The sequence below is a fragment of the Leucoraja erinacea genome, chromosome 3 (assembly GCF_028641065.1).
Source record: "Leucoraja erinacea ecotype New England chromosome 3, Leri_hhj_1, whole genome shotgun sequence".
Classification (NCBI taxonomy): Eukaryota; Metazoa; Chordata; class Chondrichthyes; order Rajiformes; family Rajidae; genus Leucoraja; species Leucoraja erinaceus.
In genome coordinates, this window is record NC_073379.1 from 33783571 (window position 1) to 33797013 (window position 13443).

The following is a 13443-nucleotide window of genomic DNA, read 5'->3' on the forward strand; positions in this document are numbered from 1 at the left end:
TATCCTACCATAATCTTTCATTTTATACAATACATTTAGCAAGCCCCTGGCCCCGAACGCGTTCTGGTAACAGAATGTACCAGAAATAGATACGAGCGTGCTAGGTTTTATCTCTAGCTTCCACGGGACAGTGATTTATCATGCGTTTACACAATTCTCATAAATCATAATTATTGCCAACACTACCCTTAGCTGTAAAATAAATCAACTTTAAAAATTATTTTGATTCCTTCAAATTGTATTGTTGGAGAAAGATTTTTCAAGTTTTACTCTCATTGCTCTAAAACCCACCAATTTGTCCTTCCCATTGTAATGCTCTCTGCACGCAATTACACTGCATTACAGGTGCCAATTTATACTTTCTCGTTTCGACGACGGTGTGTGTCAATTATGATTTTTCACTTAGAATAATATGTTGGATAAAATTGAATAATATGTTTGAATAATATGTGTTGAGAAAGTGCTGGAGGTACTTAGCGGGTTAAGCAGCATCTGGGGAGGAAGCTGACAGGTGATGTTTTGAGACTACACACTTTTTTCAGACCTTGCACCATTCCATACCAGGAAGATCTCGGGCCCCCTGGTTCTTCCTTGAGCAGAGACTCAATCAGCTGCCCTCTATTACTGCTCTCCTATCTGGTGGAACTTGACCTCAACCATTATTTCTCCTTTGTCTCCTCTCACTTGCTTCAAGCCAAAAAGTGCAGCCATGGGCACTCGCTTGGGCTCCAGCTATGCCTGTCTTTTTGTTGACTACATTGAACACACGTACCCCCACAGCATTTCTCAACTCTTCTCGGTTATATCAACAAAGATTTCGGGATTGTCCCCAGCAGGACTCATGGATTTCATCAACTTTACCACTAATTTCCACCCTGCTCTCAAGTTCACTTGGATAATTTTGGACATCTCTCTCGCCTTTGCTGTTTCTTGTGTCTCCTGGGAAAATATATTGCTGCTCGCATAAATCATTCTCCTCACATTCACCCCGCTTAGATGACCCAACTGTAAAACAGTCACTAGCAATTATCTTGCTGTTTAGAGCCATAAATCTCTCTATGTGCCGCTGCAACCCATATATTCTAGCTATTTGCACAACATGGACCCGCAAAATAATATTGATAAACAAATTCCTACAACAAAAATGAAGGAAAACTTACCATGCCAACACAGAACAGAATAAATATCAGTAGCCACAGTACATCCGTGCAGCTGCGTTGTTCCAGAGGCTTCCATTGTCGATCTGAGCCCTTAAGAACAAATAAATAAGCAGATATGAACAAGACTGTTCTCTTAGTGTGCAACATCACAAACCATTTGCTCAAGTTTAACAGATCTGCAATTATTTAAATGGAAATAAAGAATCTTGAATAACTTCTCTATTGTAGGACCTCAATAGTGTGAATTTTAGCTACAAAAACAATCACTAATTTGAAATAGCGAGACCCCAAAATGAAAGTGTTATTTACAGCTTTGTGCCCGAGTGTTACATCCCAGAACATATTTGGGGAAATCAAACCATACTTAATGTTTTTACTTTGCCACAAACATCTTAAAACGATGGCCAAATTACAGAATAAACAAACAGGTTCTGCCAGATCTGAAACCCACTTCCCTGCACCAATTTTAATAATTCTATGGTGCTTTACAGAACTATTCTAGCTGGAGTCATATCTCAGAAAATTGACCTTCAGAAGACATACAACAAATTATTTTTCCACTCCTTTGGTGGCTAGTTTTACCATCAATAACAATTCATCTGTACTTCCTCGGTGCTTGTGAATGCACTCAATTAACTCATTTCATGAGTTAACATTTTCTCTAATGCTCGTGGAACTAAAATTAACATGGTATGACATACTTCCAAACAGTCATCCTCAGTTACCCTAGCTTCAAAACAGCAGGGAAAATTGTCTGCATGAAAAACGAAGTTACCAAAAGGTCTCCTTCACCACACTGGGAGAGACTTGCATTATCAATTGCTCATTGTATTTGACAGAAAATGCCTCATGTTATTGATGGCAAAATCCCATCAAAGAAGTAAAAAAAAACATTTTGTTGTACATCTTCTAGTCACAATTTTCTAGGATAGGACTCCAATTTGAATACAGGTGCACAACCTTTTATCCGAAAGCCTTGGGACCAGACACTTTTCGTAATTCAGAATTTTTCGACTTTCGGAATGGAAGATTTTTAGCGTAGATTTTAACGGCTGGCGCAGTGGCAGAGTGCTCGGCCTATATCCGCAAGGTCGCGAGTTTGCGCCTCGATCCCGGCAGTTACTCGATCGCGAGTTTGAGTCTTCAATGTAGTTTTTTCTTGCAGAATCGGAGAGAAAAGGGAGGGTTAGGCTGGGATCATTCTCTGCGAGATAATCTTAGTGCGGGAGACAAGTGTAGGAGAGGTGTACTGACTGTGTGGGCAGAACTTTGGAAGTGATTGCCCACCATTCTCAAAAGCCGCTGTGTCTCCCTGTCCCTCCAACTCCAGAGGAATCCGCTGCCCGATGGGCCGCTACGGCGACAAGTGGCAGTTCGCCCACAGCCCGAGCTGCGCCCCCTCATCCGCAACCCGGGTTCCTCTGGAGTTGGAGCGGGGCTGGGCTAGAGTTGTTGCTGGCTGTGAGTCTCTGGGATCTCCGTGCTTGCAGTGGGCCTGGGGGTCGGTGTCCCGATGAGGGGGCGCAGCTCGGGCTGTGGGCGAACTTCCACTTGTCCCTGTAGCAGCGCATCGGGGAGCGGCTTCTGGTGGTCCTGACGTCTCAGCTCCTGTCCAGGGGGATGGCCGGAGACGTCAGGACCAACAAGAACCCGCTCCCCGATGCGCCGCTACAGCGACCAGTGGCAGTTCGCCCACAGCCCGAGCTGCTCCCCCTCATCCGCAACCCGGGTTCCTCTGGAGTTGGAGCGGGGCTGGGCTAGAGTTGCTGCTGGCTGTGAGTCTCTGGGATCTCGGTGCTTGCAGTCGGTGTCCCGTTGGTCCTGACGTTTCCGGCCACCCCTCTGGACTGGAGCTGAGACTGGGAACTGTACCGCCCTTGCCCCCTCCCTCTGCAACTGCAGACATCCCCACAGTTCCCAGTCTCAGCTCCTGTACAGGGGGGTGGCCGGAGATGTCACAGCCCGAGCTGCGCCCCCTCATCCGCAACCCCAAGACCAAGACACACCTTGTACACCATCAGCTTCTGTCCCTACGGGGAGCGTGTTCCTCTGGAATTGGAACGGGGCTGGGCTGCTGCTGGCTGTGGGTCTCTGGGATCTCCGTGCTTGCAGTGGGCCTGGGGGCCGGTGTCCCGTTGGTCCTGACGTCTCCGGTGACTGGCACTAGCTGCGACGTGAAGACAGTGCAAAACCCCCGCGCCGGTGCAATGGGCGGGGAGCTGGAGAGGGGAGGGAAAGGGGTCACACACATGGCCGGGAAGCAGAGGGGTGTAGGTGGGGTGAAACTTAAGGGAGCGACAATTTGCTGCTGCCTGCCCGCTGAGTTAAAAAAGTTCTCATGCAAGACTCACGATACACTGTGTATCGTGAGTCTACCGTGGGAACGTTTTAACTCAGCGGGCAGGCAGCAGCAGATTGTCAATTATTAACCCTCGCGCAATATACCCTCACCTTCTCTTTTATGAATGGGGATTTAGTTCCCCTTTCTTCGAGGACCGACCGGAGGTTCCGCTGTCACCTCTGCGGGCCGCCCTCGGTGAACGTTTTCAAGGACCTTTCTTCAAGGACTGAAAAAATGTCGCTATTCGGAGGTTTTCGTTATTTGGAACTTCGGATAAAAGGTTGTGCACCTGTAGTTATATAAAGCACCATTTAACTATAAGGTAAGTGCAGGTAGCTGGTAGTTGTTGTCCTCATCTTCACCTCATGTCAGATTGAGTTATGAAGTGCAGAAACAAGTATTCGGCCCAACTAGCTCATCCCAACCAAAATGTCCCATCCTCATTAGTCCCACCTCGCCACGATTGGCCCATATCCCTTTAAGCCATTTCTATCCATTTACCTGTTTAAATGTCTTCTAAAAGTTGTTACAGTACCTGCCTTCTCCGGCATCTAAAGGGCCTGTCCCACTTATGCGACCTTTACAGGCGACTGCTGGCACCCGTTTTCAACATGTTGAAAATTCAGCGGCGACCAGAAAGACACTACGACTCTTTGGAGACCTCTCACGACCATAGGAGACCTCTCACGAACATACAGGCGACCCCTGATGACATGTTGCGAGTGACCTCTCACAACCATAGGAGACCTCTCACGACCATACAGCCTGTATGGTCGTGAGAAGTCTCCAAAGAGTCGTCAGGTCGCTGCTGAATTTTCAAAATGTTTAAAATTTTGGTAACCTATCACAGGTGCCGGCAGTCGCCTGTAAAGGTCGCGTCAGTGGGACAGGCCCTTTGCTCCATAGAATTCCAGAATTTGTTTGCGCATTGTTTGGTAGTTCTTTTTAAGATGTTCATGACAAACTTAATAAGTGTGGTTTGGTTGCCCATATATGTTCTAGGATTCCACTCTATGCATTCTAGCGCATTCCACTCTCTAGGCCCTCACCCCCTCATCTTCACCATTGATGTCCAGTCACTCTACACCTCCATCCCCCACCAGGATGGCCTCAAAGCCCTCCAGTTCTTCCTCGACCAGAGGAGCAACCTATACCCAGCAACTGACACCCTCCTCCGCCTAGCGGAGTTGGTCCTCACCCTCAACAACTTTACGTTTGACTCCTCCCATTTCCTACAAACACAAGGCGTAGCTATGGGCACACGCATGGGCCCCAGCTACGCCTGCCTCTTTGTTGGGTATGTTGAACAATCCTTGTTCAATACGTACCAGGGCCCCATCCCCGACCTCTACCTCCATTACATTGACGACTGCTTTGGGGCAACCTCCTGCACCCACACACAACTGACCGACTTCATCCACTTCACCACCAACTTCCATCCGGCACTCCAATACACCTGGACCATTTCCGACACTTCCCTACCATTCCTTGACCTCACCATCTACATCGCAGGGGACAGACTTCTGACCGACATACACTACAAACCAACTGACTCACATGGCTATCTGGACTACACGTCTTCCCACCCTGCCCCCTGTAAAGACTCCATCGCCTACTCCCAATTCCTCCGCATCCGCTCCCAGGATGAGACGTTCCACACCATGGCATCGGAAATGTCCTCGTTCTTCAGGGAACGGGGATTCCCCTCCCCCACCATAGATGAGGCTCCCACCAGGGTCTCATCCATACCCCGCAACACTGCTCTCTCCCCATCCCCGCACTCGCAACAAGGGCAGTGTCCCCCTAGTCCTCAACTTTCACCCCACCAGCCGGCAAATACAACAAATAATCCTCCGCCATTTCCGCCACCTTCAACGTGACCCCACCACTCGCCACATCTTCCCATCTCCCCCTATGTCTGCCTTCCGCAAAGACCGCTCCCTCCGCAACTCCCTTGTCAATTCTTCCCTTCCGTACCGCCCCCTCCCCTGGCACTTTCCATTGCAACCGCAAGAAATGCAACACCTGTCCCTTCACCTCCCCATCGACTCCATTCAAGGATCCAAGCAGTTGTTCCAGGTGCGACAAAGGTTCACTGTATCTCCTCCAACCTCATCTACTGCATCCGCTGCTCTAGATGTCAGCTGATTTACATCGGGGAGACTAAGCGGAGGTTGGGCGATCGTTTCGCCAAACACCTCCGCTCAGTCCGCAATAACCTACCTGAACTCCCGGTGGCTCAGCACTTCAACTCCCCCTCCCATTCCCAATCCGACCTCTCTGTCCTGGGTCTCCTCCATTGCCAGAGTGAGCAACACCGGAAATTGGAGGAACAGCACCTCATATTCCGCCTGGGTTGCTTGCGTCTGGATGACATGAACGTTGAATTCTCCCAGTTTTGCTAGCCCTTGCTGTCTACTCACCTTCCTTAACCCTCAAGCTGTCTCCTCCCATCCCCCCGCCCTCGGGCTCCTCCTCCTCCCTTTTTCCCCCCACCAGTCTGAAGAAGGGTTTCGGCCCGAAACGTCACCTATTTCCTTCACTCCATAGATGCTGCTGCACCCGCTGAGTTTCTCCAGCATTTTTGTGTACCTATGTTCTAGGATGTAACTTTGCTCGGCACAGAGCTATTAACTTTTCCATTTTTGGATGTGTATTTCCAGTCAGTGACAGTGTTAGTTTTCTGGGATGAGGAACAGTACTTACATAGTCAGTGTTCCGTTCACTAAATCCTAATTTTACAAAAAGGCTAAATCCTTGCAGATTCAGATTACATTAATTCAAAATACTGGGTCATCTAAATGAACACATCAGACGTGTAATTTAGAAACTAATTCCCAAATGGATAGTCACGAATACTCTCTCCCTTGGTGCAATTTGCAAACAGGTGTAATGTTTAAGGTTAAAATAAAAGCAAAGACACGATCCATAAACTGAGGAAGAACAGATTACTCCGACAGAAACGATGTATTATTCGTATAGTGCCTATATGGCCTCTTCATGCTACACTTAGTATAGTTCATCGACAAACCAACATGCAACAACTATTATTCAAGATCCCAAACTGTGCAAAGTAAACTTAATTTTTTGGTATTTTTCAAGGAAATATCATTATCTCTTGATTTCCCTCATCTTCAGACTGTTCAATGAAACTTCAAAGTCCTTGTGGCACCGGGGATGACGCCAGGGTTCAGCAGTGACCACTCTGACATTTGCAGTAGGTTGAACTCATGATATATATTTTAGCGTGTAGGAAGGAACTGTGGGTGCTGGTAGGCACAAAATGCTGGAGTAACTCAGTGAGACAGGCAGCATCTCTGGAGGCCATGACCTTTGTTGGTCCAGAAAAACAGATAATGCAGAAAGGCTCTTGAACCGAGGATGACGGAAAAAAATAAATATAAATCGTTGAGGCACCCAAATGTGGAAATATAATACCATATACCCATATTATTTACAAAATCTTTTATTTCCCATTCCTACAAATATCTTTTTCTTTTAATTACAGGGTCAACCAATTCCCGGATTATTCTGTGGTCTCAATGTTTCCTCTGACCTCCATCCTTAAACCATTCGCAGTTCTTCTTGAATCTATGTTATTTTGTTCTTGAGCCTTCAAATTCTGGAAAAGGTCCCTTTTTTTCTTCCCCACCCTTAGTTGTTACTTGTTCTTCAGCTCTTATGGAAACTGCACCAGTATTTGCTGAGCCTCGTTTTATCTTAACATACCAGATTGTGTGTAGCGTATCTGCCTTTAAGATCTTGAACAGTTTATTTTTGTACAGTGTGGAGACAGGCCTTTGGCCCATTGAGTCCATGCTGACCAGCGATCATCCGCTCACTGGTACTGCCCTACATACTAGGGACAACTTGTACAGAAGCCAATTAACCTACAATCATGTACTTTGTATGCTTTAAAGTCCTTTGTGCAGTGTGCAAAGATAATTTACATATCTTGCTCCAAAGGGGAACTTAGTTCACAATGACATCTCAGTTTTCAACTTCTGTTCTATAAAATACTCAGCACTTCAACCATTAGAGACAGTCCTATTAAATTTATTTTGAATCTAAATGCTTCAATCCCTTTCGACTCTCAGGTTACTTAACTTTACCCATTCAAAACAATGATCTAGGATTGACAACTTTTGTTTAACTAGTCTGTATTAACTCAGGTTTACAACAATAATAATCTACCATCTTTTTGCCCAATTTATAGTCTTGATCTTGCCTTGTAATTACCGGGTTTCCCGGCAATAAAGATGCTATTTTTTACCCTAATATAAGGCCCGAAAATTTACCTGCGTCTTGGAAGCCGAAGGTTAGATAGTTAGCCAAGAAGGTTAGACTTGGCTATCCATCAGTACAGTGGCTGTAAAGGGACAGCACCGCTGGGGGGAGACCAGACAGTGGAACTGCAACTAGTCCCAGGGCTCGCAGGTGACCTGGGAACTGCAGCTAGTCTCAGTAAGACAGAAGTCTTCCACCAATCAGTCCCAGGCTCTTCAGCACCACCACCAAGTGTACATATTGACGACACATAGCTGAAAACAGTTGACGCTTTCAATTACTTGGGCAGCTTGAGATCCTCTGATGGCTCGCTGGACATGGAAATATCAACCACAATCAGCAAGGCAAATCAAGCACTTCATCGACTCCGAGCATGAGCGTTCAACCACATCAAGCTGCCAACTAGGCTGAAAGTCTACAAAGCTGCAGTGCTCTCCAGTTTGCTGTATGGATGTGAAACATGGACCCTGTACAGGAAACACACCAACTTGAGAAATTCCACATGTGCTCTCTGCGGTCCATCGTGAGCATTCGCTGGCAAAACAGGGTGACTAACATGGAAGTGCTGGACCAGTCTGGCTTCACAAGCATCAAAATAATGATCATAAACGCCCAGCTTCGATGGACAGGCCATGGGATCAGGATGGATGAATCCCACATGCCTCATCAACTGTCAGAGTTCTGTCACAGGGTCAAAGGAACTTAGGGCCCCCAGGGCGTTCAAAGACTGTATCAAGGGCCTCCTTCAGCATGCAGGACTAGCCCCAAAAGAACTGGAAACCCGTGACAGTGGCAGGACTGGCTGGCATACAACCACTAAGAAGGCGGTTGTATGCCAGTTTCCAAGACAATTACCGAAGCCGACTCGTTAGTATCAGAGACAGGAGGAAGGCTGCAGACTTAAATCCCCCCACAGCGGCTTCATGAGCCCCCATCGCTCCCGCGTGTGTGGCTCACACATCAGACTCGTGAGCCACACTCAATCTCACCAGACATGAGACTGTGCAACCATGCTATCATCATCTACGACAGGCCACCACCACAGCATTGAAACAGGCCCTTTGGTCCACCAATTCAACGCCAACCAATGATCACCCTTTAGCACTAGTTCTGTAATCCCACATACTAGGGGCCGGTTAGAGACCAAGTAACCCACAAATCTCCATGTTTTATGAATGTTGGAGGAAATCAGAGCACCTGGGAGAAACTTACAGCATCAGAGGGAAAATGAGCAAACTCCAAACAGACAGTACACAAGGCCATGACCAAACCCAGGTCTTAGGTGCTGCGAGGCAGAAGCTCAACCAGCTGTGCCATTGTGCAGCCCGTGTGCTTCATGCATTTAAACAAAGATCAAGTAATGGGATTTTAAGTCATTTGAACTACAGTATAAACAAATACTGTAGTTCAAATGACTTAAAATCCCACACCCAGAATCTGTTTTGCAATCGAAGGTAGACACAAAATGCTGGAGTAACTCAGCAGGACATGCAGCATCTCTGGAGAGAAGGAATGGGAGATGTTTTGGGTCGAGACCCTTCTTCAGAATCTGTTTTGCAATGTTGTATTTTAAGTGTTATTATAAAATCACTGGGGTTTTTTTTTTTTTTTTTTTTTTTTTTTTTTTTTTTAAAAGGAGTACCCAATATCTACCTGCATATTAAAGCTACAATTGTGAGTGCTGCATCACATTTCAACACACTGAAGTGCAAATTCAACAGAATAGTTTAGTTTAGAGATGCATGGATAAATGTAAATAGATCAGCTTTTTCCACAAAACACTTTGCACAAATACAAAACCCAAATTTTAAATTGGTCCTAAAATAAAGATTAACTTTGTTTTACTGCATCAAATAATGGCATTCTGTCTGATCAACTAATCTTCGCAATAATTGTTGCTGCTATGGTTAAGAAAGTGAACAATACTAACACTTAAAACAATGCTCAAGTGCAAAAACAGATTGCACAAATAAACCCAGCATTCTCATCTTTGCAATAGTGCTTCCACAACACAATGACCTTTTGCTGGCAAAATTAAAATAAAATGCCTCTTTCATCCGATGAAACACGCTATTCAGATCCCTCACAACAAAACCAACGCTGGCACTGTCGGTTGTATTTTGAGGAGCTTCTCAAACAACAGACCAGTCTTTGAATAAATCAAAAACATGCATTTATACCCTTAAAATAATATTGAATAATTTATCCCAAGCTACAATTTAACTGGATTTAATTAGACCATTAAAATCCCTAAACAGCACATTCGCAGAAAACATCAACCTACAAATGAAATTGAATGAAACCACCACAATCCCGAAGTGTAAACCACAAGTGGGGGGTGAAATCACTTAAGTATAATCCATACAGAGACGCGTTGATCTCCTCTGTAATTAAAGATTCGGCAAGGGTATTATTCGTGGAAGCAGGTGTCGGACAAGTGAAATAAAATCCTCGCGTACATTAACACCCAGGTTGTAAACAGGAGTAGGAAATGTTCTAACGACATTTTGTTTTGCAAAGAAAAAGTGCGATGTTTAAAATGAAAAATGCAAGCGGAAGAAGGGTGAACACCCGACAACACACACGATGGCCTGCTTTCTTGATTGTCGTTAGTTTTCTTTGCCTACCTTTCATTGATTTGTTTCATATCTCTCTATATATCGGTCTCCCTCTCCCTTGACTCTGAAGAAAGGTCTCGACCCGAAATCTCGCCTGTTCCTTCTCTCCAGAGATGCTGAGTTTCTCAAGCTTTTTGTGGTTATCTTTGCCTGAAAACATTCCAGATTATCGTTCACATAATTGCCCCCCACTGCTAGGGGGCCAATTATCAGGGTCAGCACACCAAAAGAAAACGACATCTGCATTTAACCCAGCATCTGCAGTTCCTTCCTGCACAGTGGACAGGAGAGGAATAAACACATGAACACTCTCACTCGCTCACCTCCTCGCCGCCGCACCCGCAGCACCCCATGGCAGGGTCCCCGGAGAAGAGGCCGCCGCTAGTTGTTGTTGCTGCTGCTGCTAGTTGTTGTTGTTGTTGTTGTTGTTGTTGCTGTTGCTGCCAAAGATTATAGAGCTCTGCTCTGCTCTATAATCTTTGGTTGCAGCTGCTACCAACAGTGCTGCAGGAGGGCGAGTCCCGGAAAAGGAGAGGCCGGTGTTGGTTGTCGTTGCCGCTGTTAACAGCAAAGATCCTATAGCAGATGATCTCTGGTTAACAGCGCTGCAGGTGGAGAAGGAAAGGCGAGAGCCGGCGCCTCCTCTAGTATCCTTGCTCTAATCACTTCCCCCACCACTGGCGTTGCCGTGTAACAACTCCCCACAGCAGAACCAGTCCCCATCCACTGGTGTCTCCCTCGAACCAGTCCCCTCCTCTTCATATTGTGCAGGAAGGAACTGCAGATGCTGGGTTACTCTCACGCAAACGTGTAGTAAACGCTGATGGACGGATTCATGGGTGATTTTATTGACTCATTTTAGCAACCTGCCTCCGACATCTCGCTTCCGGCCAAAGATTGGATCCGCAGCGGGGAGAGGGAGTGTGGGGCCCGGGGAGAGGGAGTGTGGGGCCCGGGGAGAGGGAGTGTGGGGCCCGGGGAGAGAGAGTGGGGGCCCGGGGAGAGGGAGTGTGGGGCCCCGGGAGAGGGAGTGTGGGGCCCGGGGGAGAGGGAGTGGGGGCCCGGGAGCGGGGAGAGGGAGTGTGGGGCCCCGGGAGAGGGAGTGTGGGGCAGCGGGAGGGGAGTGTGGGGCCCGGGCAGCGGGGAGTGTGGGGCCCGGGGCAGCGGGGAGTGTGGGGCCCGGGAGAGAGGGAGTGTGGGGCCCGGGGGGGCCGGGGGAGAGGGGTGAGGGGGGCCCGGGGGAGAGGGAGGTGGGGCCCGGGGAGGGGGTGTGGGGTCCCGGGGGATGTAAGTGTGGGGCCCGGGGAGAGGGAGTGTGGGGCCCGGGGCAGCGGGAGAGGGGAGTGTGGGGCCCGGGGCAGCAGGGAGAGAGGGAGTGTGGGGCCCGGGGCAGCGGGGAGAGGGAGTGTGGGGCCCGGGGCAGCAGGGAGAGGGGATAAGGCCTAGTGTGTATGAAGTTGCGGGGAGGTTTACAATGTTTCTTATTTACAATGTTTCTTATTTAATGTCCCGTGTCTAGTCTGAAATAAAGTTCATTATTGGATCAGAATATAATTGTGTGTGTTATATGATTATGTACATTTATATAATGTTCATGTATGTGTGTTTATAAACATTTTATTCTTTAACAAGAATTAACAGAATTATGAACTGACAGAATTATGAATCTAACCCTATATCACACACAACAAGTTCCCCCGCAATGTCAATTACCCTGCGAGTCGGGTCGATTCCAGTTACTACAAAATCAACTCAAACACTGTTTGTGAGCCATTTAAAAAGAAATGATTTAAAAAACATTAAAAAAGACAATTACCAGAGTCAAATTTTACTCTTGACAAGAAGTATGAACTGACAGATTTATGAATTTAACCCACACAAACTGTTGCCCCGCAACATTGATTACAGTGCGAGTTGGGTCGGATCAGGTAGGCTCAGGTTGCTAAAATGGGTGTGGAAAAATGCCCAGGATCCCCTCCATAGCGTACTACACGTCAGCCCACTGCATTTCGCAGGAGTAGCCTATCTTGCTCTGCTATAGGATCTTTGGAAGGAAATGCAGATGCTGGTTCACACGCCGAAGATAGACACAGAAATGCTGGAGTAACTCAGCTGGACAGGCAGCAACAGCATCAATATTATGTGATGTTGCCTGTCCCGCTGAGTTACTCCAGCATTTTATGTCTACCGTCCTCTGCTCTGGTTCTCCCTTCCAACCACTTTCCTGCCACTGGTGTCCAAAGATCTTGCTCTACTATCTTTGCTGGTGTCTCCCTGTAACAACTTCACACTGTCCACATCTAACAGTCCCCCATAGCAGAGAGTTGTGGATGTAGCCCAGTCCATCACATAATCCAGCTCCAATCATATAAAATACAAAATTAAAATGTACCTACATTAATTCCTATGAACTTTCCTCTCTCTCCACTTTCAATATTGTACTTTCTCATCGGTCTTTTCATGCCATTCTTTACAAGGATGTGGAAGTATGGTTACCATATTGAAACTTTTTGTGTGTTTTCTGATTTACAGACAAAACCAATCTATGAACAGCTGTAAAAACAGAACCCTTCGCTAACTGAGAAACGCCCGCTACCAACCACAGTACATGTTTGTTTGGAGTCCTGATGCAGAGTATTGAGCTAAAATGTTGACCATCCCCCTGCTTTCCAATCCGCTGCTTGAGTCGCTACGTTCCCTCAGCAATTTTGTTTAGTAACAGATCTCTTTCTTTTCTTGCTTACATTGCGAAGTCATATTTATATCCATCCAGTTTACAGGAACCATTCTAGAATCTATAAAATGGTGGCAGATGTTGTAATGCTTTGTTGTCTTGAAGTCCATGTATAAAATGAATGAAGACAGCAATTTGTGTTGAAGTTCTGGTTTAATCATTCCAACTATTAATGTCTTCTACAAGCTTCTCATTCTGCATCTGTTCCTGCTCTCTTGATCACATGTACATAGTTTCCATGTAACAACACATAGTTTCAATTATGACAGTACAACATCCCCACCTCAAACAAAATGTTTACAT

The 13443-nt window shown here is 46.6% G+C and overlaps 1 protein-coding gene across 1 annotated transcript in view; it reads right to left on the reverse strand.

The window, feature by feature from the left end:
- LOC129695445 (choline transporter-like protein 1) overlaps window positions 1-11054 on the reverse strand; it is a 63290-nt gene extending 52236 nt beyond the window's left edge. Inside the window, exons 1-2 of the mRNA XM_055632403.1 lie at window positions 10730-11054; window positions 1161-1250 (exon numbers count right to left, since the gene is read on the reverse strand). Coding sequence (XP_055488378.1) covers window positions 1161-1250; window positions 10730-10759 — 120 coding nt within the window. The 5' untranslated portion in view covers window positions 10760-11054. The remainder of the gene's footprint in view (window positions 1-1160; window positions 1251-10729) is intronic.
- Window positions 11055-13443: the final 2389 nt, after the last annotated feature.